The sequence below is a fragment of the Parasteatoda tepidariorum genome, chromosome 3 (genome assembly GCF_043381705.1).
Source record: "Parasteatoda tepidariorum isolate YZ-2023 chromosome 3, CAS_Ptep_4.0, whole genome shotgun sequence".
Taxonomy (NCBI): domain Eukaryota; kingdom Metazoa; phylum Arthropoda; class Arachnida; order Araneae; family Theridiidae; genus Parasteatoda; species Parasteatoda tepidariorum.
The window spans coordinates 18200240-18227688 of NC_092206.1; the positions used below are offsets into that span (position 1 = coordinate 18200240).

At 29.7% G+C, this 27449-nt stretch overlaps 1 protein-coding gene across 3 annotated transcripts in view; it reads left to right on the plus strand.

The window, feature by feature from the left end:
- Positions 1-27449, plus strand: part of LOC107457357 (tyrosine-protein kinase RYK) — a 258687-nt gene that overhangs the window by 184572 nt on the left and 46666 nt on the right. For all 3 annotated transcript variants that reach the window (XM_043046508.2, XM_043046458.2, XM_043046428.2), the window contains exon 2: positions 26994-27121. In XM_043046508.2, coding sequence (XP_042902442.1) covers positions 27062-27121 — 60 coding nt within the window. In that variant the 5' untranslated portion in view covers positions 26994-27061. The remainder of the gene's footprint in view (positions 1-26993; positions 27122-27449) is intronic.

Sequence of the window (27449 nt, forward strand, 5' to 3'; positions counted from 1 at the left end):
TTGTATCGATTTGTAGTAGATTTTAATAGGTTAATTCGGATTGTTAATAATGCTATTGTGTTGCTCTCCCTTTTACAATAATAACATATCTATTTAGTGTTGTTTTTAATGCAAATATTTACAATTAACCGAGCAAAATTTTAAAATTGTACTGCTATGTTTTGTAGTTCACATTTTAATCGTGATACATTTTATTAATAATGCATTTTTAGTTTTGATGCATAAATAATTTGCAATTCGTGTTTGTGACATAAGAATTAATTTCTATCCATTTTTAATTGCAGTGCATAAGGAACATTAATTCATGTTTACTTGCGATACATGGATGGATTGGAATTTCATTTTGAATTATGAAATATAAATGAATGACAATTCATTTTAACTGCGTTGCTATGATGAATTATTATTCTTTTTTAATTAGGAATTATAAATGAATCGCAGATTATTTTTAATAGTGATAAATAAATGACGTTTACCTCAATATTTGTTTTTGATCTAAATGATCCTTAAGGAGAAACTAAATCAATGATCTATCATATATAATATAATATAATAGATAATTTTTTTTAGTATTTACAACTTTGATAGATAATTTATTTATATATTATAAGTATTTACAACTATGATCGGTAATTAATGTAGTATTTTAATTGCTTAACTATTTACAACTTTGCTGTTTCATTTTATTATTTCATTTTTTTTCTTCAAAATATTCAGTTTAGAAATCAATTATTATCTAAACATATAAAAGAGGAAGTTTTGTAATTTGCTAATTTTTGCTGTAGAGAGGAAGAAAAAAAATTGCCCAAAGCATGTTTACGCAATATTTGAATGATCCCTTATTATCTTTAGAAGGTTTCAAACTAACTTTAGTTCGATTTAACGTTAACCTGTGTGTACAATTTTTGATATATTATTAAAAATTTCTTTTAAAATATTCACATTGTATTTCTGCTAAATAAATCACAAAAAAAATTATTTTAACTTTTATTAAATCACGTGAAAAGAAATTGAATTTGCGACGACGTTATTCACAACTTTAATACCCAATAGAAATAATATTCCAGTACCTCTCATAACTATAATACCATCGTAAATTACGCAGAGGGATCATTAATTATCCTGGAGACCTGTGTAGAGAAAATGTACCTTTTCCAGGATTTATGATCCTTTCCCGAAATTCTATTCGTTATTTGAAGATTTATTTTAAATATTCCATCTGTTTGAGTGGAGCAGAAAGCTTCTGCGGGTAAACCACTTGTTAAAAGCCGCTTCGTCTGGCATTGAGGGATCCCTCGGGTGTTTAATGTTAATTGTATTTTAATGACATTTGTAATGTGGTTTGGATTTTTCCTAACCGCCCTAACACCATCTTTTAGCACATCTACTCAAAAATAAATGCAAGACCTAAGCATGAGTGGATTCTTTTTCGTTTGGAATATTATTTTTTTTACTTCTCTGATAGAATTTTCATTCTAAAATTATGGTAAAATAACCAGCAGTAGTCTGTCCATCCATTTTTACCTTCATGGTTTTAGTGTTCTATGATAAAATTAGCTTTTAAATGTTATACAGACTACAAAATAATGCTGAGTGGATTCTTTTTCGTTTGGATTTTTTTTTTATACTTCTCTGATAGAATTTTCATTCTAAAATTATGGCAAAATAACCAGCAGTAGTCTGTCCATCCATTTTTACCTTCATGGTTTTAGTGTTCTATGATAAAATTAGCTTTTAAATGTTATACAGACTACAAAATAATGCTGAGTGGATTCTTTTTCGTTTGGATTTTTTTTTTTATACTTCTCTGTTAGAATTTTCATTCTAAAATTATGGTAAAATAACCAGCAGTAGTCTGTCCATCCATTTTTACCTTCATGGTTTTAGTGTTCTATGATAAAATTAGCTTTTAAATGTTATACAGACTACAAAATAATGCTGAGTGGATTCTTTTTCGTTTGGATTTTTTTTTTATACTTCTCTGATAGAATTTTCATTCTAAAATTATGGTAAAATAACCAGCAGTAGTCTGTCCATCCATTTTTACCTTCATGGTTTTAGTGTTCTATGATAAAATTAGCTTTTAAATGTTATACAGACTACAAAATAATGCTGAGTGGATTCTTTTTCGTTTGGATTTTTTTTTATACTTCTCTGTTAAAATTTTCATTCTAAAATTATGATAAAATAACCAGCAGTAGTCTGTCCATCCATTTTTACCTTCATGGTTTTAGTGTTCTATGATAAAATTAGCTATTAAATGTTACACTGACTACACAATAATGCTGAAAAACATAGAATACTTAATTCTCGTACTCTATAAAATCTATTGTTAGATTAGATTTTAAATATTACATCTAAATAATGCTGTAAATGCATAACCATTTTTTTATATGTGTTTTATAAAATTTATGATAAAATTAGCTTTTTACAAAATACAGCTTACAAAATACTGCAGAAACATACTGTGGTAGTACTAGTATGTTTTTGTTAAATAAAACCATGAATTCAAAACTATACGGTTTTTTAAACGTTTACGATAAACATAGATTCAAAACCTTAAAAAAGAAATTTTACTGCACATTGGAGATAGTTTCACAGCTTTATAGTATTGCTATCTATGCGTGAATGCCTTGTTCACAGAAATGCAACTTGAGCTGCAAATTATTTGCATTATCCTGTATTTGTTCAGGCTAGTGTACATTATTGATTCCGGTAAATTCGGCACCAAAAATATATATATAATTGAACAGCGCCAAATATGCTGGATTTGAGCGAATATCGCCGAGGAAAAAGTGAATAACTTCCAAAAACTCTCCCAGGTGAAATCACTCAAAGCTTGTAGAATCAACTTACCTTTCCATAAGAAAAGCTCAAGAAGAAGAAGAAAAAAAAAAGACAAATTTAATCGGTGTGCTCGGGCACATGGTCGACTACTTCTCCATCATTAGAGGGGCGGGACCCGACCCCAGGGCATTCAGGGCAGCATTTTATTATGCTTTGTTCTACTATTTTTTATATGTGTGTATAACTAATATATTATTCCCCTCCGTTGAAAAGCAATTTTTCATGCCATCCTTATGTACACAAAAGATATAGACTTACGTTCATTTGGTTGACCTGACCGCAATTTTCAAGCTTTTATATTACAGTAATTTACAGTCAAAAAGAGGGGCTTTTAGGGGGGATGCAAGAAGTTGGTTTTTTTTTTAAATAACGTTCTGTTTTGTTGAAAGTTCGTAAAAAACAAACGATTGCTTGTTGAGTCACCTCTTTAACCACTGTTTTATACGGACGGAAGAACTTTTTGTTCTTTACGTGATTCTTCGTAGACAAAACTAATTTTGATCGCCAAATGAGTTCGCTTTTTTTCTTTTACTTTAAAACGAGTATTTGCAGACAAAAGCAATCAATCATTCTCAATATGGCTGCTGATTAATTTCGAAGACAGGCGATTGAAGCTTCTTTTGAAAGCTGTGATTAGCGTTCGAATGTGGAAAGCTGTGCGCTTCTAATGTGTGTCAGATTTGTATGAGTTTATCTATTGTGATCGAAAGTTTATAAAAGTGTAGAAATTGTTGGAGATTAAATTTTATAATTATTTTAAAAGAAGAAATAAATTAGAATTTAAATCGATATTTTATGAATTACCTTTAAATTAATTGTATATATCATTGGCTTACCTTTGAAATTTAAAATGTCATTAACTTTCTTTGAAAACTTTTCAAAATTTAGTTTGTATGAATAAACATTTAATTGGTTTCGTTTGAAAGGTGTGTTTGGCGTTTAAATGTAAAATGACGTCATATGCAAAGGGATTTAAGTTTTTTTACGTACTTATAAAAAAAAGTATGTGTAAAAAAGTTTGAATTAAAATATTTAAATTAATTCTTATATTTTATAAATGTATGTACAATTGTTAAATATGTATATGGATTTTGTTGACAGAACTTTCCAAAGATTTTTTTTTTTTTAAATTTTGCTATTAAAAAATTAATTCAATTTTCAATAAAAACTATTTCAATTTTTGTTTCAATTTTCAATTTAATTTCGTTTCAATTTTTTCAATTTTCGATAAAAACTAAAAATATTATTAATCTTTTGATATTAACATTTAAAATTGTTTATGCGTTCTTTTTTAGTTTTCTAAAGTTTATGTTATGTCCTTTGGCGACAAACGTCGTGATTGTGCATAATTCATAAACTCGTAAGATTTTTTTGAATTGTGCAACAAATCTCAAAAATTTGAAGATTTTTAAGCTCCAAATTTCCCCAAGAATTTAAATTAACATTCTATTAAAAAAAATATTACATAAAAGCTCTATATAATTAACATTCATTCTATTAATATTTTATTCAAAAAAATTGTTGTAAAAAAACTTCAATAATAGTTGAATTTTATTTGCACATTAATCATATTTATTCAAGAAGTAAGATGTTGTAGCTATACAGTCAGTTAATATTATTGTGACTTCAAATTCCTTTCGCTTTTATTGTCAATAACCGTTTCGTTTGTTTTTCATTATAAGTGTTTACATTTTAAGAACGTAGCTTAATGCAAATATTTTCCACATACATCACTGAACTAATATGCCTAGTCTTATGTAAGCAGTAAATTTTTCTAAACTCATTTTGCTTTATTGACATATTCGATAACTCAAACAATTAATTGAGCTATGCATGAAAATAACGGAGTTATTTATTTCATCATAATAATTTTTTTACAATCCTCCTTGTTTATACGAAAAATATTGAGCCATTTATTTTTATATTTTTCTTCTTCGTATTAGATTAATACAAACTAATTATTTATGAGATCATGGCAGATATGATAAGAACCACAATTAATTATCACTTTTAGAGACTATAAAATATTTAAATTTCTATAACCAAACAATATATCTAACTAAACGTAATTAACGTCGTAACTAAGTTTTTATTTGTATAAAAGTACAAAATTATTCTATGTATTTACTTAACGTATAAATAACTATTCAACACTTTTTAAACTATTAAAACAACCTAACAAAACGCAGATCCCGCGCTAAGCAAACTCCACCTCGCCAAATGTGATAGAATCGTACATTTGGCGAATAAAATTGTGTTTTGGCGAAGGAATTGGCAGATGATTTTTTACATAGGAAAAAAAAAATTATTTAACTCAATCCTCAAAATTACGTCAAAATGAATTTTTCTAAGTAAATCAATATTTTTTATTCGTTTATAATAATTTCCGGTAGATGCGCCGCGTAACCAATTAGAATTGGGTCCAAATAATATAAGCCTGGAACAAACTACCATAAAATAGTTTTCTATGCGGAAAAAATTAATCATAAAAAATTTTTAAGATTTGCATTTGGCGAAGACTTTCAAAAATTAGCGAATATTTTCGATATTTGGCTGATTTATTGGCTAATAATTTGAAATTCTTAACGCGGGCCTTGCAAAACGAATCCAAAATACTTAACGTATAACTAATTTTTTTAACATTACTTATTACTTAAAACAAGAAGAAAATTCAAAGATAGTTATTGGCTTGGTTACCATTAAGCTTATATCTTGTACAAGATAATTTGGAGCGGTGATCAAGCTGGTCGCCAAAGGCAGCTAGTTCTTAAAATAACGAGAAATTTGCATAAACACCCGTATAACAGCTGTCATAGCACCTACTAAAGCGTAGTATATAAGTTAAACGATAAATCCAATGTACTAATATTTTTAATAAGAGAAAATAGATATTGCAATCACTAGAAATATCCCCCATTCCGTATTTGCTCTTGGAAAATATAATATCGATATTAATATATATGTTTCTCTTCTTGTTTATTCAAATATGATAATTAGTTTTGGTAGTGTGACACAATGATAGCTTCCTCTAATAAAAAAACATCGGGTGATAATAACTTCTTTTTCAGGTTTTATCATTTGCATCTCATGAATAAAATGGAGATTTATTCCGTTCTCGTTTTTTATCCTCTGTGATTGTCTGCAATTTTATCTGATTGCTTAGTAAATATTTGTTAAGAGGGAATGTTCATTAATGAATATTTAATCAATATTTAGTTTGGATTAGGCAATGGAGTCATCAGAAAGGATCTTTCAGCAATAAATGAGAGTCGCTGTTTGTTTATTAGTATATTTTTATGATGACGTAAAATTGAATCGTGATGTAAACAAATAACAGACTTTTCATCATTTTAAAAGATTCGGTTATTTGTTTTCTGGATTCATTTGAGAAAATTTTAAGCTTTCTTTGTAATATTCTAATAAAGTTTTAGTTATTGTATTGTTAGTTTTAGTAATTGCTTATATAGTTTTGTTTTATATATTAATTATACTAATATTGTTTAGCTCAGTGGTTCCCATTTTTTTTCGGCCTGCGGAACCCTAAAATATCAAACTTCTTTCGGTGGAACCCCGGCTTTATAAATAAAGTTGATTAAGTTAATAGTGAAAGTTATAACCTATAAAAGAGTATTCTTAAAATATTTAATTAAAGGAATGCAGATTTTTCATCGTTTTATCATTAATAATCTTAAATTAGGTTTTATGCCCGACAGTTAAATTTGCATTCCTTGTGCTATATGTAGTCTAGTTATGAATTCGCTTTTGGGGTCCTAATTGGACTAGATATAATTGTTATGACACCAAAAGCTTCATTATTTGAATAGGCCAAATTGAGCAGCGATGGCTCAGGGGATAGAGCGTTCGCCTTCCAATGAGGTGAACCGGGGTTCGCTCCCGGCGATGGCTCGTCGATACGAATTCCGCATCTGGCTTGAACCGACCACAGTGTTGACGTGAAATATCCTCAGTGGTAGACGGATCATGGGTTAGAGTCCCCTTGCCGTCAGGCTAACCGTGGGAGGTTCTCGTGGTCTTCCTCTCCATGTAACGCAAATGCGAGTTAGTTTCATCAAAAAGTCCTCCACGAAGGCAAATTTCTCCCAATATTGATCCAGGAGTTCCCTTGTCTTCTGAATTGGGTGTTCGAAATTACAAAGCTACGCAGTTGAACATTAGTAGTCATAAACCCGAAAATTTGGTCGGCTGTTCCGGTTATAAAAATATAAAATAAAATTAACCAAATTATGATTTACATCGATATGAAAACTTCAAAGAACAGCTATAAGCGTTGAAAATGGTTGTTAATGAAACATTTCTTTATTAAAGAAATTACTTATTTTATTTTGATTTGAAAAGCTCGATGGGAAATACTAATTCAATATTTTATAAATACTTGCTCTTTTCATGATTTATTCAATATGTTATTAGAGATACAATTTTTTTTTAAATAAAATTTCTATTTCGTTGGCATTTCACTTAAAATAATTTCATAAAACCAGCCGAAAGATTAAATAAATTATGAATTATAGGCTGTATCTAAATCTAATCAGAGTTTTCAAAACTCGTCACCTATGAAAAGTACTAATTTGTAGAACCCCTTTAACTCTTCCATGGAACCCTAGGGTTTCGCGGAACACCGTTTGAGAACCGTTGTTTTATTTAGTAGGTTGTTAGCGTAGGCGCTGAAGATATGTAAGGGGCGCTGAAAAGTTATGTAAGATTTATTACTGAATATTTAATCAATATTTAGTTTGGATCAAGCAGTGGAAAAATCAGAAAGGATTTTTTTTTTTTTGCTATGAATGAGAAATGCATTTTATTTGGTTGTGTATTTTTATTATGACATTTAAGAAACTGCACGAGAATTGAGAGGTAATCAAATGAACATTATACTTTCATCATTTTGGAAGTTTTAGTTGTTAGTTTACTTATTTGATTTAAAAGAATTTTTAAACTTTCCCGATAAAAATCTTTAATCTTTTTTTTTGTGAGTGTGTTGAACTGTACACGCGATTAGATGAAAAAGTTATGTTTAATTAATTTTCCATTAAGGTTATTATGTTAAATTAATTAATTTTCCATTAAAATTATTATGTTAAATGTTCAAACAAATATTTCCTATCAAACAAGGAATGAATATACCAGTGGCATTACTTGGCAATCTAGGGAATTTTTGCTCTGAGAATTTTTTAAAATGAGATTAAAAAAATAAAAAAAAATTTTTTGTCTTTTACTAAAAAATATTTGAAGCAAGTAGTACGTTTTTTTTTTCTCATACGTTGTATGGCTTTGTTTGTATCAAGCTCATACAATCTATTAATTCATACAAATGATACTATTTTTTCTCATATGATGGCTTGTATCAGACACTTGCATTTTGCTAACAACTAAATAATGAATAAATAAAATAGTTTATGTTTTATTATTTTTTTTACTCATTTTAAATTTATATTTTTTAGACTAAAAACGTGGCTTCCTTTGGAAAAAACTTACATTTTAATTTTTTTCCTCTCAGATATGCTTCGAATAAATACGTTTAATGATAAAATTATTAACTTTACTAATTACGTTAATTTAAAAATCCCTGAAGTTTTGTTTAATCCAATCCTAAACTCAGTAGGGCTATATTATTTGAAAATGTTTTCACATATTATCTTATTTTTCTAACAACCTCAGTTAAAATTAATTAACATAATTAAAATTAATTAATATAATTAACGCAAATTGTTAATGAGTTGATTTTTGAATTGCTTACACCAAGTGATGATACATGAAAACCGTCAATGATCTTAAAATAGAAACTACATCTGCCTTTGTCTTTCGAAACTAAATGGTTCTTATCTATTTTTACACAGAAACAAAAGTACAATTCTGTCGTAAAAATAAATGACTGAAAAAACACAAAAAAGAAAATTCTGCTAATCGGGCTACGTAACTCCATTATCAGAATGGCAAATGTCAATTTCGACAAAATATATATAGTTTATGGGTCAGTTAACGATGAATTTAACTGCAGCCATAACTTATCCTTGCATTTTTCTTTTATTATCTTCATTTTTATTTGAAGATATGAACCTTTTCATCTTGAGTTCGTGCTACTCAGTTTCAATCTTCTTTCGAATTGCGTAATTGGTGGTTGTATTAAATATTTCTCGATTTATCTTTCCTTTTTAAGAAGTGTAAAATTAATTTGTTCAATCTATTTTAATTTTTATGTATTAATATTTTTGGAACAGTAACGTCCATTTTGTTTAAACATCATTTAATTGAGGTTTGTCAAACGTATTGTACATTAAATCTTTGATGAAAGTAATTTTTATTAAATTATTTTCTCAGTTTTTTAAACGTAATCTTCCGGTAATAACACTCATAATATGCACCTGTTAGAAATTTCTTGGAAAAAAATGGTTAAATAACAATTTATTTAATTGTTATTTTACCATATTGAAACAAAACAGTCTAACCATAAATAAGATGGTCTTCAAACTGTTAACTGTGAAAAAAACTGTTTATTAACTGTTTTTATCCAATAGGGTTAAACAACGAGAATTTTATTGCACAAACTAGACCCACCTAACGAAGCCTCTTAGTTCCTTGCTGCTGGGTATATATTCTAGCCGAGAGGGCTAATCTGTCAATCTCATGACCGATAAAACGGGGGTTCGATTTTCAGCGTTGCAACACAATAGTTCCTCCAATCACTTCAACATACTTTTCCAGGTCCTGCACTTGATGAAACCTTAATATATTGCTAAGTTGAGCCTTGTAATCGTACTTTTTAAGCTTGACTACTCTATACTATGGTTCAAGTAAATAAGGTCCAGTTTAGCACCTTATTAAGATTGCATCTTACAGCAAATTTATAAGATATTATTATTCAAACTACAAATATTGGTCCGTCCCGCAGTGGACTGATCGTTAAGACACGGTTCCCAGCAGATCACCGAAGTCAAGCATCACTGGCTACGGTCAGAGTGCGGGTGGGTGACCACTTGGATCAGTTTGCGTAGGGACCGAGGGTGTGCGGTATTGGTCCTCGTTAAACTGTTCTACCGTAAAGTGGTCGACTTTGTGTGCTGGTGGTCGGGCTACCGAAGCGGGGGTGCCATCCTCTCTGCAGAGGATCAAAATTGTGATGTCATGTCTTCGGATCATCCTCAGGGATGTTTCCCAGACCATCGCCAATAGCCCATTTTAGCAGCTCTAGTGCGACGTAAATGAACTACAACTACAACAACGAATATTGTGAGGCAACGTTTAATCGATTTACAATCAGCCTGAATTTTCCGATCGATTAATGAATTTTTGTAAGTCTATAATCAATTAATTGATTTTTCTGAGATATATTGTGGGGGTATAAGAATGACAACTTGTCAGGGCTCGAAATTTATAGTGATCGACGTAACCGAGGCATGTACAAATTCTAATTTGCATTTTATTTTTTTAACCTTACGTGCCCAGCTGAGCAAGATAAAATTACGTAAAATACCGATTAAGCACCTCTCAAAATATGACGAAAAGCTCCAAAATGACGAATGAAAGGCAGCAAAGGAAGAGAATGAAAGAAAATCGATTATATTTGACAAGAGTTAACAAATACAAATTAGTATAAATATAATTGTACCAAATACGGTTAGTGGAAATATAAAAAATGTGATAATATTAGATACTGTAACGGTAATAATATATACGATAAGGTACATACGTTATCACGTAGACACATACACATACACATAAATTTATATATAAAATACATTACAAATATATTTAATACGGTAATAATATAAAACAATTAGTACAAATATAATTATAATAGAACCTTTAGTTATTAGCTAACTGTTTTTTTATAATTAAATACCAAAATATTTTTTTTACTTGTAATTGGAGAGCTAGAAGAAAAAAAAATTTACAAAAGGGACACCGGGGTCCTATCTGCCTCAAGGAATTAAGAAAAAACTTTCATGAGTTTAAAATTTTTGTAGGATATATTAGTTTAAAAATTTTTGCGTCCCATTAAAATCTTAATTATTTTGATATTAGTATGTTTCAGCATAAATCGAAATTCCATCCCATGTTACTGGGATAGTAGCACGTGATCTACGTATTAACTATTCTAGAAATAATGATAAGCTCTTGTCAAAAACTATCAGCCAATGGAGGATCTATTGCTGAGATTAAGCACTGTGATCTACGAATTTACTCTTCAATACAACTTGAAATTTGAATTATTTTTTTTTTTTGAAGTATGTTTCTTGTCTCACTAAATCAGGGCGTATATTGGGTACACTTGAATTAATTTACCACCCTTGTTGCATAGTTGGACTTTTTTCACCTTGTTAGCATTGCCCTACAGTTGGGTAATGACTTCAAGCTGAGATTTGCCTATTGGAAACTCGTAGATCCGCTTGTTTCTTTTTCATTTAGAATAATTTTGATTCGCAACGATTTTAAGATTCGTTTTAATGTGTTAGGATTAGTATTTTCATTTGGATTTTTTTTATTGACTCTTAAGTAGTTTGAAGATGAACAGAATATAGAAAATTTTTGCAAATTTACTCCAAATTTCATTGATGCTCAGCATTTAAAGTCTTCTTTATTTTATTTTTTTCACATGAGCACAAAAATCATACTGATTGAGAGTTGTAACTTTTTAGAATGATTTTAGAAAGAAATTATTAAAATCAATGCCCCATTCTCCCTTTTTGCAAATTTTTCTAGCCCAGATAATGCAGCAGTGGAATAAGATTTTAAATATTACAAATTTTGGCTTTTCTCGATATTGACGTTTCGTGTCCTTTTTCAGAATAAGCATAAGCTGCTCTGGCACTAAAAGTTGGCTGTAGTTGACCTAACAATCATGAGTAACTCTTGCAAAATCGCATATTAATCTCAAAAAGCATCATTTTATGCGAATACTCTACCATCTGAATTGATCCCCATGCGAACCTTTTTAGATGCTTTCACTTGTTAACCTCTAATGGGTTGTTATACTTTATAACAGTCGAAATACGAAGCTTTTATGCTTCCCGAAAAAGATACTTAGAAAACATTTGAAGCACGAAGCATCAAATGTTTATGAGATATATTTGATAATGAGATATGCCTTATCATTTCCAATGTTTTATTTAGAAATACGAACAACAAAAAGCAGTTTTAAAAAAATTAAATAAAAAGCTTTTCAATACAATCGTATCTCACTTTCACCTAGTATTTTAGTCAGAGGAAATTTAAAAAAAAAAAAAGGAAAGAAAGAATATATATATATATATATATTCCATAACAAATAACTGGCCATAGACGCACAATACACTGTCAAAACCATGTTACTATTCGAGTGAACCATACTATTCTGCAGTTGTCCTAAACAATAAATTTTCACCTGGCTCGACATTAAGATTGCAGAAAATAATTCAACAATTCCCGAAATTTCTAACAATGCAGTTTAAAGTTATCATACCAGAACTTCAAGTTCCATCCTATCTGCCCTTTTCACAAGTCAACATAAAAATTATAATCGACTTTCAATTTAGCATTTCCTTTTCAACATGTTTACTTTAAATAGATTTACTAGCAAATTTCGCGTGTAGAGTAAAGTAATACACGCGATATTTCGTATACGTCCTAATCCTTTTAACAAACTTAAGTTCTCGCCACGCTCAAGTATCAAACCGCATCAATGCAAAAATAAAAGATAAGTTGGTGTTCCAAAATAACGGCGAAATAGTCTTGAAAAGATTATGACGTGCAAAAGTGGCACACGTTCCAACACTAAAATACAACGAAGGATTATTCTTCTGCACGAACCGTGTAATTGGCTGTCATAAAATAGAATCAACCGCAGTCAGGCGGAAGCGAGTTAGAAGGGGGCCCCCATATTCAGTAACTCAGAAATTCTTTTCGAACGTAAAATATTTATTTGTATTACTTTTTTCTCACTGTGACCCACGCTCTTTTGTGGGTTTTTTTTTCCTTCCCTAATAACTTTTATAGATAAAATATTCCAAATTAGAACGAAGGTATTTTTTTAACGTGAAGGTAATTGTGTACTGCTCGAAATTTTGGAATATGCTGAACTGACGCTCAAATTGACTGCAATCTTAATGTGGTTCCAAGTTGAACCATATTATCCTGAAAATTATACAATTCATTATCTTGATTATACGATATGGTTCAACGTAATACCATACCGGAAACATGGTGCAGTTTAATACTTTATAAACGCTGCAGCAAATTTGCATAACATTAAGTTTTGAATTGTACCAAGATTGTACCAATATGTTGTACAATGACAAATACAATGTTACGTACTTTTACTTGAAGATAATTGTAAATTGTTAGAAATTTTGGTGCGAGCTGAAACATAATATTGATTAATTTTCCTGTCATTTTATAAAAGCTGAAAATTTAACTTTATTATCATGTAAATTAAGATCCTATTCTATCCTATCCTGTCCTATCATGTAAATTAAGATCCTAACCTTGATCTTACAATATTATTATCCAACTTAATGCCATAGCGCAAACATAGTACAGTTTAATACCTTATAAAAGTTGCAGCAAATTTACATTACATTAATTTTTAATGTACCAATTTTTTGATTTAATGTCAGTATGCGCTTACATGAAGATAAAACCAGCTGATCCATAATATAGATTAATTTTGCTACGATCTTAAAATGGTACTAGATTGAACAGCATTCTCATGTAAATTAAATTATCCTAAATTTGATTACTCGCGCCATAGTAAGGTTGCATGAAAATTACTTGATATTAAAGTTCGACGGACCGATGCTATGGTTTAATATTGAATCGACTTTTCTAAGTTGTCGAACCAAGAATAACTACATTGAAGGTAAGTTTTAGTGGCACAATATCAAAGCAGACTATACTGCGGTAAACCTCAATTAAACCAACTGCCAGAATTGGTTAGGGCTCAAAAAATATTTTTTATAGAAAATGGAAGAAAATTTTAATATTATTTATTTAATTTTAAAAAGACTTCTTGCTTCAAAGTGCAGTTTATATTCCGTTGTGCTTAGTAAGGATAACTTCTATCGTTAAAAGCAGCGAAATTTTGAAATCAATCGCAAAAATTATCGATTTTGTGTGCTTTTTGGAAGGAAAATTATTCATATTGTTATGAATTTTATTTTAAATAATAGACGTAAAAAAATTGTGCATGTTCTCTAAATAAGTTTAGGAAAACATTTGATAGGTCATGGGCAGGTCCAAACATTTAAAATTTATTTAATTCAAGTTTTATATCTTATTCTCATAAGTTGAAAAAATTTTTTAGTTAGTTTGTATCTTCGTGGAAAATAGAAAGTAAAAATATCAGTTTGCCCTTGTGTTAAATCACCGATGTGATTGTCGGCGCTAATTTTTTATCTAACTGCCTTTTATCTAAGCAACTCCGAAACAAACATTTTCATACTGCTTGAAGTTTTCAAATGCATTAAATCATAATAATCTTCAGAATTTGTTGTAACTTTAATAAGGTATCAAGATGAGCCTCATTATCGAGAGAAATTATTTTTCAAATTCGATGTTATGGCTCAAATTGACCGAATTAGTACTTTATTAAGGTTGCAGCAAATTGTACGGTATTACTGTTCAAAATTGTAGCGATTTTTATGGGAATGTATCTTGTCGTAAGCTAAATCTAAATTTAATGGCTATGAAAATGTATGTGTCGCAAGCTAAATCCCAATCTACTAGCTATGAGAATGTATGTGTCGTAAACCAAATCCCAATCTACTGGCTATGAAAATGTAGGTATTTGTCGCAAGCTAAATCCCAATCTACTGGCTATGAAAATGTATGTGTCACAAGCTAAATCCCAATCTACTGGCTATGAAAATGTATGTGTCGCAAGCTAAATCCCAATCAACTAGCTATGAGAATGTATGTGTCGTAAACCTAATCCCAATCTACTGGCTATGAAAATGTAGGTATATGTCGCAAGCTAAATCCCAATCTACTGGCTATGAAAATGTATGTGTCGCAAGCTAAATCCCAATCTACTGGCTATGCAAATGTATGTGTCGCAAGCTAAATCATAATCTACTGGCTATGAGAATGTATGTGTCGTAAGCTAAATCCCAATCTACTGAGAATGCATATATCTTAAGCTAAATTCCTATTCTGGGAACTTTCCAATCAGTATCAGTTGATTGGATTGTTTCCAGTTTTGTGCAATCAGCGTACATTTCGTAATAAAATACATTTCTTCAACGTAATTTGATATAATTCATTTGAAAAAGTTTTCATTAAAAAAAAGTTCTTTCTTCCTTGAAAAATGTCTGCAAAACCATTAACTTGAAACAAAATGAGCTGTCCACTCTTTGAGCACGCTGCTATCCATTCTTCTATCTGATCGCAAATGAAAAACACGATTTTCAACAGTACATCATGAAGAAAGAAAAGAAGAAAAAAAATTCTGAAAATTCGTGACCCCAGACCAACCTCTCGGACCTCCCCTGAAGTATTGCTTACTTAACCTTTGCGAGAAACAAAAAAAAGAGTATTTATGAATTCTTCCTTGCCTAATGATGAATTAACAAAAGTCATACAGGTATGGCGCCCAGTTTTGGATAGACATATTAATCGTCCAAACGAGCTTCATCTCATCATTACAAAATACGTCTATCCATCTAACAACAACAAAAAACTGGTAAGTAATTATTCGCACGATTTCATAGTCTCGTTTGTTAACTTACTAACAAGGACATACGTATGATTAAGTTCTGGTTTGCAGATGGGGGGTATAAAAAAAGGGGGGAATAAGTTTCCCAAGCAAAAACTACCTTTCACCACCCTGTTATTCATCATAGGCCTTACTGCTGCTAGGCACAGGGATGGGCGGCATGCAGCAAAATTGCAGGGCAGGTGAGCTATAATCAGGCTCATTTCAACCAACTGATGACCGTGTAATAACTGACTCTGCCTATGTCTTGTTGACAAGCCCTTAATTGTTGGGGCGTTGTGATTTCAGAAAATGATTGAACGAACAAATTTAAATTTTTTTTCATTTTTTCCCCCATCTATATTTGGATATAGTATATAACTCTATATACGGGTATTTGGATTATTGATGCAATATCGTCTATTTTTCTGAAAAGGTCAAAGACGGAGCCCGGCAACAATTTATTTCAATAACTATCGTGGTATCTTCAATTTCAATGCACATCTACTTTACCAATGGTATGAATTAGTCAGTTTATTTTATTAGTCTTTTTAAAAAAATTAAGTAGTCAAGTCTCGTACATTGAATCATTAATCTACCAGTTGCCAATACAGAGTGATTAAGTATGTTAGTTATATCGGCAAATAAAAAAGAAAGAAACAGGTCTACAGACCATGCTCGATTTAAACTGGATATCGATTTATCCTTATTATAATTTTTTTTATATGAGCGATTAATCTTTTTGCTGATTCAATTTGTCAAATAAAAATCGTTAAAAAAATATTAACTTTAACAAATGAAAGCCATTCCGACTTAATCATTTTTAAATATTTTCTGTTTATGTATTTCTTAAATGTCGTGTAGCAACTTTTTTTTTTATTTAAATTTTTTCTTACTAATTTTGCGTATCCAATACTAAACGTTAAATAGTGATTTCTAAAACTTGTAATAATAAAAAAATCTAAAATTTTTAAACGAATAGTTACGGTCATTTTATAATAAATTTTCTCATAGTTTAATAACATTCAATTAGACACTTTGGATTCTAGCTCTTGAAAAAACAATTTTTTTTTATCATTAACTTCCTTAATACTAAATCAATTCAGTAATTATATTAATCTTAACATAAGAAATGCATGTCATAATTTTAGAACCGTATGTACTTATAACAAATTTTAAAAAATGATTAAAACTTCATCTGTAACATTAAATTTTGATGAAAGTGCTTAAAATTTGTGTTCAAATTTCATTTTGCCTTGAAACTGGTATTGATATCATCTTCAATTCCATAATTAAACTAAAATATGCTTTCAAAACCGTAAATAAAATTTCATATAAAAATTATTAAACTTGAACCAAAAATCTCTAGGTTTTAGATTTTGAAATTTTTTCCTAGAACTTTCTTTGGCCCACAAACTGATACCGATATCCTCTTTAATTTAATTATAGAACCAAACTATGTATTTCCAAAGATAATTCTTTCGAAACCACCAAATGAAATAATAAAAATTTATTTAAGATTCATTAAAACTTCAACAAAATAATATCCTTTGGACATTGCTCTTAAAATTTTTGTTCAAATTTTATTTTGCTCTTTTAAATAGGTAATCATTTTCAGTTTAATCATGGAACAACATTGCTTCTGCTCATGAATCAATAATTAGGATCAATAGGTACCATTAAAAGTTTTGAAATGATTAAAACTTCAACTAAAGAAAATCTCTTTACAATAGCTCTTAAAAGTTTTGAACAAAATTTATAATGCTCTTAGATACAGACTTGTAATTTTCAATTTAATCTTGAAACCACAGTGTGTTCTTCTGCTCATGAATCATTAATTAGGATCAAGATGTACCTTCTTAAAATTTTTGCTCATAATTTCATTTTGCCCCTAGAATGGTAAACGTATCCTGTATTCTTCTGTACTTAGATCATTAATTAGAAACCTCGTTTACCATTTTATTTTACATTATTTTATAACCGTTGTTGAACAGCCGACCCATTTTTCGGGTTTATGACTGCTAATGTTCAACTCCGTAGCCTTGTAAGTTTGAACCCTATCCAGAAGGCAAGGGAACTTCTGGATCAAGTATAAGAAGAAATTTGCCTTCGTGGAGGACTTTTTGATTGAACTAATCCGCATTTTCGTTACATGAAGAGGAAAACCTCCTAAGGTTAGCCTGACGGCAATAGAACTTTAACCATGCTTGGTACAAACCGGGTGCGGAATTCTTATCGAGCAACTTACGTTGGGATTTGAAACCGGTTCACCTCGTTTTCCATTGAAAGTTTTGAGATCATTAAAACTTCGACTGAATAAAATCTCTTAGTCAATAACTCTTAAACCTTTTGTTCAAATTTTATTTTCGCCATAGAATGTTATTGATATCCTTTTCAATTTAATCATGAAACCAACTTGTGTTCACAATATAGATCATTAATATGGATACTATTAAAATCCTTTAATCTTGAACAAAATCAATAACCCTTATTACATCTGTCTAAATTTTATTTTACTCTTAAGCTGGTATTGATATCATCTTCAACTTAATAACCGAGTTTTGCAAAGAATAGACAGATTATAATTTAAGAACCATGTCTATTCTCTGTGTGGCACTCCCACACAGCTTGATGTCAACTGTAATTGCTCTATTTCGTGTAGCTTTCCGGAATGATTGTGAACCATCCCATCTGTTGGCAGGATTAAAAACAAAACGTCATTTAGTCTTCTTGACAACCAACAATTAGATGCTCCATCAGAAGCCAGATGGGTTGATTGGCGATTTCCAACAACATCCCGTGTCATGTATTATTCAATTCCTCTTCCACAATGATACTTTCATAATCCTGTCGCCAAAAGTGGATGTGCGTTTGGACAGGTCCATTCTTGTCGGTTTGAATGCGCTAAAGTACTGTTTATTAACTTGATTGATGTTTAATTAATTGCCATTGTTTTTCTGTCATGAACATGTACATTCTGCTGTATTCAAATTTAATTTAATACGATAATTTGCCTTGTTTGATTTTTACCAATATTATTTAAATTTTGAGTGAACGCCTAATGAGGTGTAAAATCTAGATCAGTGAAAACGTAAAACCTTTTATATAGTTCAGTTAAGCAGATAGGGATATTATGTATTAGGGTGACCGGAAAGTAATGTCGCTTCGGCTCATTAAATATTCGTTAGTCTTAAAAACCAATCCATTTTTTTTTTCGATTCATTTTCGATCCGGCATTGAAAGGTTGTTGTTGACGGAGGTGAATACTTTATTGATTAAAAATAAAATCTTGATAATAAATATCAAATGCACCGAAACGACATTACTTTCCGGTCCCCTTAATATAAACTTTTAAATAGTATAGATCTATTTTCGTCTATAGGGTGTTCTGTATTGACTCTCCTAAATCTGTTTCTTTTTTTTTTCGATCGAACTCAAGTGTCAAAGGGAGATAAAGGCTCATAATCCAAAAAGGCTTCTTTATTTAAGTTTTGCAAATAAACTGTTAGGGGAATTTTTACTCTATTCGGTATTTTCTTTCGATATATGTAAAAAAATAAAGCCATCACATTATCAAAATTTGAGATATAAAATGTGTGGCATTTTAAATTCCCTTTTAATTTTTTCTAACAAAATTTTATCAATGAAATTTTGCTATAATCAGTTTTTGGAAGATAGTTAAGTAGTATACATTTGTCAGTCTTTAGAGATTTAGTAAAAATCTTTGTGTTAGTGCTATTTAAGATTTTTTTTAGAATCAACCAAATCGGCTTTCATAATTTCAATCAAATCTAAAGACTGATAAATGTGTAGTTTTAAATTACTGACTCAAAATCACAAATCGCATATTTTTATTGTTTTAATTTTTGAGGAAAATTCCATAGAATTTCTAAATATATATACTATATAGTTTATATATAGTGCTATTTCTCCTTATCTAGTAAAACGACCCTTTTATTTCCAATCTTTTTTTTAAAGTTATTGTGCTATCAAATAATACTATATCATCAAAAATTTGTTAGAACAAAAAAATATTAAGAAGAAGAAAATCGAAAACTTAACCTAAAATTCAAAATGTTGAGGGTAGAAGTCTCTTAAATATAGTTTTAGTCTCCCTGTATAAGATGAATTAAAATTTAATAATTATATTATTTGAATTAATATTTAGCAATTAATATATTAAGTAAGTGAAAATGAAAACTTAACGAATCACTTACTGAGGAAGGAGGAATTGAAAACATCAAAACCTGTTTGATTGCTGAAAGAAAGACGTGCTAAACAGTGATTGTTAGAAACCTCAAGTCTTATCAGGCAATAAAGCTAGATATGATATTCAACTGAGTTAGATAACTTTTTTTTTTTTGTTTCTTCCTCACTTATATACTTAGTTTACTTACTTATTTGTGATCGATAATAAGTATACTTTATTGAAAACGATTTTGAATTATTGAACCATTACTATACCAAACATTTTCTAAACAGATTTAAATTGAAATTTTTAAAATTATCTTACCTATATTTACTTTCTTAAAATTTCATACTTGTTTCTAGAAAATATATCAAGCTTATTGTCAATTTTTAGACATTAGTTCTCATTTTTTTTTTTTTTTTTTTTTTAACGTTATGGGTATAGAGATTCAGCTGCATGAAGTGATTCCTTTACTTTTGCATTTTTTACTTTTTCGTTCATAAATAAAAGATCGTTTTCATTTATGTTTTCATGGAGAATAAATAGAAGTGCTCACACGTTTTCATTTATTAGAGAGAGTTAGAGGAGTTGCTCGCGTGATCTTTGCTCATTAAGTGCTTAAAGCAATTTTCAAACAGTAAAATGAGCTAGTTTCGCCGCTCTTTCTGACTTGTTGTCGCATTTGTATGATGAATCGAAGACATGAAAGAGAGATGAAATGTGCACTATTCATGAATTCATAAATAACTTTCTCGAATGAGATTTAGTTATTTGGAGCATTTTACGTACGAGAAATGAATTCAGTTTTTCCCCCAGTTTTTTTGATATTATAAATATTATCAAAAAAAAAATTTTTTTTATGATGCTTTTTTTTTTGTCGAGGAACTTAAGGAAAAGCCTCAGTTAGAGTGCCTTTAACTAAAAGCAAAATATTAGTTATATTTTTTATTTATTTTATAACCGTCGTTGAACAGCTGACCCAATTTTGAGTTTACGGTTACCAATGTTCAACGCCGTAGCCTTGTAATTTTGAACCCAATCCAAAGGGCAAGGGAACTCCTGGATCAAGTATTTGGTGAAGTTAACTTTTTGATGGAATTAACCTGTATTTGCTTTACATGGAGAGGAAAACCTGACACGGTTAGTCTGGAGACAAAGGGACTCTAACCCATGATCCGTCTACCACTGAGGATATTTTACGTCAGCAAAGTGGTTGGTGCGAGCCGAGTGCGGAACTCGTATCGACCCGCCATCGCTGGGATTCGTACCTCATTCACCTCATTGAAAGATGTGCCACCACGGCTTAAAAGTTTAGTTTCAAACAACTTGGCCGGAAAAAAAATTGCGTAGACTTTAAAAGGAGCTTGGATACTTTGAAAAATCAATTTAAAATAAAATAATAAAAACCCGCCAATTTGACAAAATTTAATTTTTCGAATAAAACTTTTAAAAACAATGAATAATTCGCAATTTTTTCATTATTTTTATGAGTTTAAACAATACAGCATTGGAATATATTTTGAATTAATAATAAAATTATATCACAAATACAAAACTGTGGATTTGCTTCATATCTAATGCGCTATTCTCAAAATCTGCATAAAAGGTTCTGGTTAGAAATGAGCAAAACTTAACATACCGAACATGATAAACTGTTACAAGTTTACAAAAGTTATAAAAGTAATATGTTATATGCTAATCAATCGTTTCATTTAGCGCAAAGTTTTTGAAAAACAGCCTTAAATATAGTATTAAAAACTAATATGATATATACGTACTACTTTAAATTTTTCTAAAATTTCAGTTTTAATATTCTTAAAGCTGAAAAAATCTAGTTTTATAGTGGACATTTTAGAAAAAAATTTTCTATACTAATTATAAAGGAAAACTTTCAGTTATTTCTTCCTTTTTTTAGAATCCCTTTAAAAAATATGTTAAAAATGTGTGGTTATTAGAGGCCTCAAATTGATGTTCCAGCAAGAAAGGAACAAAAACTCTCGCATTTTGTCGAATCACAAGTGGGAAGATGAACATAAAAACCGATTTGATTGTCTTGTGAAACTTGGAGCCCATAAACTTATTTCCATTTTCAACAGAAATCAAACAGGTTTTAATGATTTCATTTTCAACTTCATTAGTAGTAGTGATTCGTTAAATTTTCATTTATTCCTTGACTAAACTTGCTTAACTTACTTAACTAAACTTAACTTGCGACCTCTAATGTGCATATTTTTTTCTCATCTTATCCAGAGTTTTAAAAACATAAATTTAGGGTGGTCGGTACAGAACACTTTATGTAGATAGTATATTTTAAACTAAATTGATATAAGATCCAAACTATAAAATGTAAATAATTGCTTTCCTTTCTAGGTTTTTTTTAAAGCCACGAATTCTTAAATCGAATACTTAAAATCTATTTCGGTATTGATCTTGTAATTAGCTTTCTAATATATTTTGTTTCAACCGAAATGAATTCACTATTTTAATCAGCGAAAAAAAAAAGTTCTGAAGTTCTAAATGTCTTTATTTCTTATTTCTTAACAGTTATACGTAACCGTTTTCAGTTAATAGCTATCCTTTGACCGAAATTTCACCTCATAAAATGGAGATTTGATTAAAAAAAATCGTAAAAGAAACGAATTAAATGTTTCACAGAAGTCTTAATTAAGTTTTATAAAAAAATAAAAAAAAATTCTTTCGCTTCTTTTCAATTAATTTCTAAATCAAGAAAGAAAAAAAAGGTCAATTGTTCGAAATCTATTTTTTACTCAAATATAAATGTCAAGTTTTAAATCGATTTTAATTTTTAAGATTACTTAATGCTTAATTTAGTAAACAATTTTAAGGAAGTACTGTTTCCTATTCTAACAATAGCACAAATGTTAGTTATTTATTTTATAGTATTTATATATTGATTAAAAACGTCATTCGCTTCAAAAATATATAAATTGGTAATGACAGTCGACATGCTTCTAGCTCTCATTTTCAAAACTCGCCAGACGTAAATGAGAAGAAACAAAAGTGATTTGTAATAAAAACGTTTACATTTAAACTTTACGAATACGTTTACATTTCGTGTTGTAATTTTACGTTTATATTATATTGTAATTGTGAATTAAATGTGCCTTTTGTAATAGTGATTATGATTTGTTATTTTAATTGTATTAATAAAATTGAGTTTTATTTTAACTGTTCCTTATTTAGTTACAAAACTAAGTAACTACATTTAAAACTATATATTACAGAACCTGAATTATAAACTACAACTATAATTATAAAGTACAACATTGAAAAAGAAACTACGATTGTTTTTTTGTTTTGTTTTTTAGTTTCGTAAGAAATTCATTAAATTTATTTTTTCCAATCGTTTCTTTTTAGTTTTCTCATATTTTACAATTAGGTATTAATAATGTAAAATATTATTAAATTATGTAAATAGCTTACTAATTACTATTATTATTTCACATAAAATTGAAGCCATAAACTGTTTTAAAAATTTTTTTAATAGTGGGTTTTTCTTTTTTCTCTCTCTTTTTTTTAAAGAAAAATTTTTTATTCAATTTTTCCCACTTATAAAGGAATCTGTTACTTCAGGGAACCTTTTTTTGTTTAGTTGTTTTTCCGCAGTGGTTTACACTATGGTGAGAAATGGAAGTCGAACTGGGATTTTGTGTTATTTTCACCTCTTTCAATCACTAAGAAAGTTCGAAAGATTATATTATGTTGTTCAGTTTCCCAAGAATTTGAAATCTAGTCATTGATTTTTTTTTTTTTTATATATACATTCTGCCTTTTAATACGATAGTCAGTAAATTAAACTTCTAAAAGGAGGGGTATTGACACAGTTTTTTCAGCCTTTCTCAGAAGTTCCATGTTAAAAAAATCTGTGGAGTAAAGATCACATTTGTTTATTTAAAACTTACATAAAATTTGAATAGCATTCTTTGTCGTACCGTCTGAAATTCGTTTTAAGTAAAAGATTACGGAAATTCCCTGCTTATAAAATCGTTTGCCCCAAAACTTGTATTCTTTTTCTGCAAATTATGTAGAAAATCAGTATCTTAAATTTAATATTTTGTGGCAACTGTAGCGATGATTAATTTAGAACTTAGAAACAAAGAACGGATAAGCTGTCACACTCTAATGAAATTTGCAAATTAGTGTTTTTAAATTACTTGCTACCAAAAATGTTTTAGTTCAAAAAAATTAATTCGTCTGAAATTCGTTATAAGAAAACGATTACGATAATTCTCTACTAATAAAATCATTTGCCTCTAAACTTGTATTCTTTTCCCTCAAATTTTATACAGAAAATCAGTATCTTAAATTTACTATTTTGTGGCAACTGTGGCGATGATTCGTTTAGAACTTAGAAACAAAGAAAATTAATCTTCTGCGTCTAGATAGAATTCTTGCGGTGTGTAAATTATCAATTATTTCTCTTAAGTAAGAGCTCTAAATGAAAGAGCTCTTCTTTTTTTACTGTTTACTTGTTGAATGACGAGAAGAGCTTATAAAATCTAAGTGCCTACGTCCTTTCTAAACAGGAAATAAATTCCTTTTCATCACGTTGTACCAACACACTCTTATGTAAATTAATTATGCTTAGTATATTAATAATTTAATCTCCCACCACACTTTAATTAAAAAAAGAGCTTCTTTCTTCCGAATCTTCCGTTTTACCGTGACCGAAAAATTGTGTTAAGAATGTTTCCCATTCGGAAATGTGCATTATCCTATTCACTTCGCTCCTTATTCTTTTCTCCTTTTAATTGTTTCTTTTCTTCCCGCAAAATCTTCCTCTTAAGTGGGTGCGATTAATGTGTGCAGTAAGCAGCGCCCTCTAGAGATTGTTTCGCTTAAATCACTTTTCTTACGGACGATAAATTTAAAAAAAATTTGGAATGACTTGTGATTTTTCTGAGAAAACGTTTATTGTTAATGCTTGTTTATTTTTTTTTTTTTTTTTAATTGCATGATTTTTTTCGCCGTTTAGGTTATTGTATAAAAAGCTGAGTTACGTATAGTTCTTTAAAAATTTCATGCATTTACGAAAGTTTGTTTGAAAACATTGAAAAAGTTTTTTAAATGCAACCTTAAAATGTAAAACTTGGTAATTAGGATCAATAGAACACATTTTGGTGAATAAAATCAATTGGGTATACTATAGCCTACGTCACAGGTTGTGTTATTCCTACCACATTTAACCCATGAACGGCATTTTCTGCGAGCCTAACTTCAAGCCACAAATAAACAAACGAAGTGTTTGATCGTTTAAATAGCTGCTCGCCAGATTTTATTGCATTATAAAGAAAAGTAATTGATATTCGATTTTTGATTAATAATTGATTTATGTGGATAGTGGCATAGAATTTAGCATTGCGTCATGGTAAATGTTATTCCTACTAAGTGGAAGTAGTTGTGTTTTTTTTTATATTATACCCAATTACGCGGAATTTATAGGATTTCATTTTATTCATTAAAATGTGTTCTAAACGTTAAAATATCAGTTCAGTAGAACACGTTTTGATTAATAAAATCAATATTGAGGAATTAATAGGGTTTTTATTTTATTTATTAAATTGTGTTCTATTGAACCGAATTCGGGTACTATAAATTATGCGAAAATATTTGTAAAATTTTGCGACATAAATGCTGTAAATTTTTTTTTTTTTTTTTTTTTTTTTACAATTATTCGAACAAGTTGCGGGTGACTTAGAAAGTAACATCATCCAAAAAAAAATTTTTTTTTTTTGCATTTGTAAAAAGTGAACACGTTTCATTTTCTTTCTTCTTTGTTTTAACTATGTAATATTTATCAATTATTACAGTAAAAGTTTTAATTAAGTTTCCTTATATTCTTATTCAACATCACACTAATATTTAATTTTATTAGAATGAAATGAAGTTAACCCAGAATTTAAGAACTCCGTCAAACTTTGCTTTGTTTAATAAAAATTTGGCCGTAATAGGATACAGCACTTTCGCAGTCAGAATTAAGCAATACAAAAACAAAACAAAAAAACGATTGTCTTTTTCTCTTTGAGACTACTTCCGAATTCCAAAATCTGATTTAAATCCAGATTAGGTGTGATACTCAGGGATAAATGGTGTGTTAGTTAGAAATTCTCGCTACATATTTCCGCCGCTTTAACTTTTCCTATATATGAGAAAGTGAACTCTTCCGCTAGGTTTTCTCGCCACGCTCAAACTTAATCGTGATTGAAAAATAAATATCCAACAACAGTTTATTTGTGGAAATTTAAGTATAAAGGAATAAAAGCATTTTTAGAATTTTTCTTCCTCTTTTCCACCTCTTCGAGCGTTGAGTTAGGTCAGAAAGAGAAAGGCCTCGTGAGGCTATTTTTCGAAAGCTATGTCATCGCATGAAATTATGCTTTTTTGCAAATAATATGCTATTTACTGCTGTTAAGTGTGAAAAAATTTGCTCATGACCGTTGGGCAAATTTAGCATGTCTTTAGCCAGTGCCCTCGAGGCTTATTCTTAGAATGACGCAAAACGTCATTATGTAAAAAAAAAAAAAAAAAAAAAGCACAGTCTTTGTGGTCTAATTTTTTTAATATTTTAAAAATTTCTCCTATACTGCATCAACAGGGCTCATAAAACGTTGCAAAAATATAAGAATGAGGCATTGGTTCCGAGAAGGGGAAAATGTCGCCAAATTAGCGATTTATTAAGAAGTTTAACAACTTTTAAAATATCTAAGCTATTTGTCCGGTCTAAAGCCCAGATAATTCTTCATGGCAAGATGGCATATAGTGTTTAAAATTACAGCTTTGTTTCAAGTGTTAATGCACCTAAACTGTGGCTTTTTTATTTTCCTTTGCGAAATGACTTCGTAAAAACCATGTTAAAATAACTACCAAAATCACTCTCAAAACATCTTTCCTTAATGTATGAACGTTTCCTCATAAAGAATAACTGGAGGTACCTTCCAAACATGCATCAGTTATTGTCCCAACCCTTTACCTATAGCAAACCTCTTTTTGCCGCCTTAAAATGAATCTGGAGGTGGGACTTCATGGTTGGAAAAAAAAAAGTACCTTATTTGAGCGTTATGTATCTGTGACGTTGTCTTAAAAGTCTTCAATTGGCTAATTGCAAAGGAAGCATGGTGACTTAATAGATGCAAACAATGACTGTCACGGCTTGTTCTCGCGTTAATAATCCGTGACAGATGGTGTGTCTCTAATTATGTGTGTTTTGGAAATGTTGTCTGATTGATGTTTTTCTTTTTATCTGTCCCGTAGGTTTGAATGCGGAGCTGCGGTATGTGGACAACGGAACAGTCAATGATTATGCGCTTGGATTTTCCGTCATGGTTCCAGACTCCATATGGGAACTCTATTTCACCTGGCAGAGCATAAGAAACGCACCGGTAAGGATTTAGTTCTGTTTTTTTATTGGTACACAAAGACTCTTAAAATTATCTTTCGAAGAGATTTTCATCGAAGAAAATAACGCTTTTTAAAGTTAGACTATCAACTCCCCCCCCCCTTGATTAAGAGAAACCTAGAGCCTGAATACTGATTAAAAGTTCCTAACATTTTCAATGACTGTAAGTACTTTTATTTTAAAAATACTCATAGTACTTCTAATGCAAATACTTTGAAATACTTTTATTTTAAAAATAGGTAGCATAAAAGTACTTATAGTACTATAAAAAGTACTCGTAGTACTTTAATTTTAATTCACCTTCCATTGGG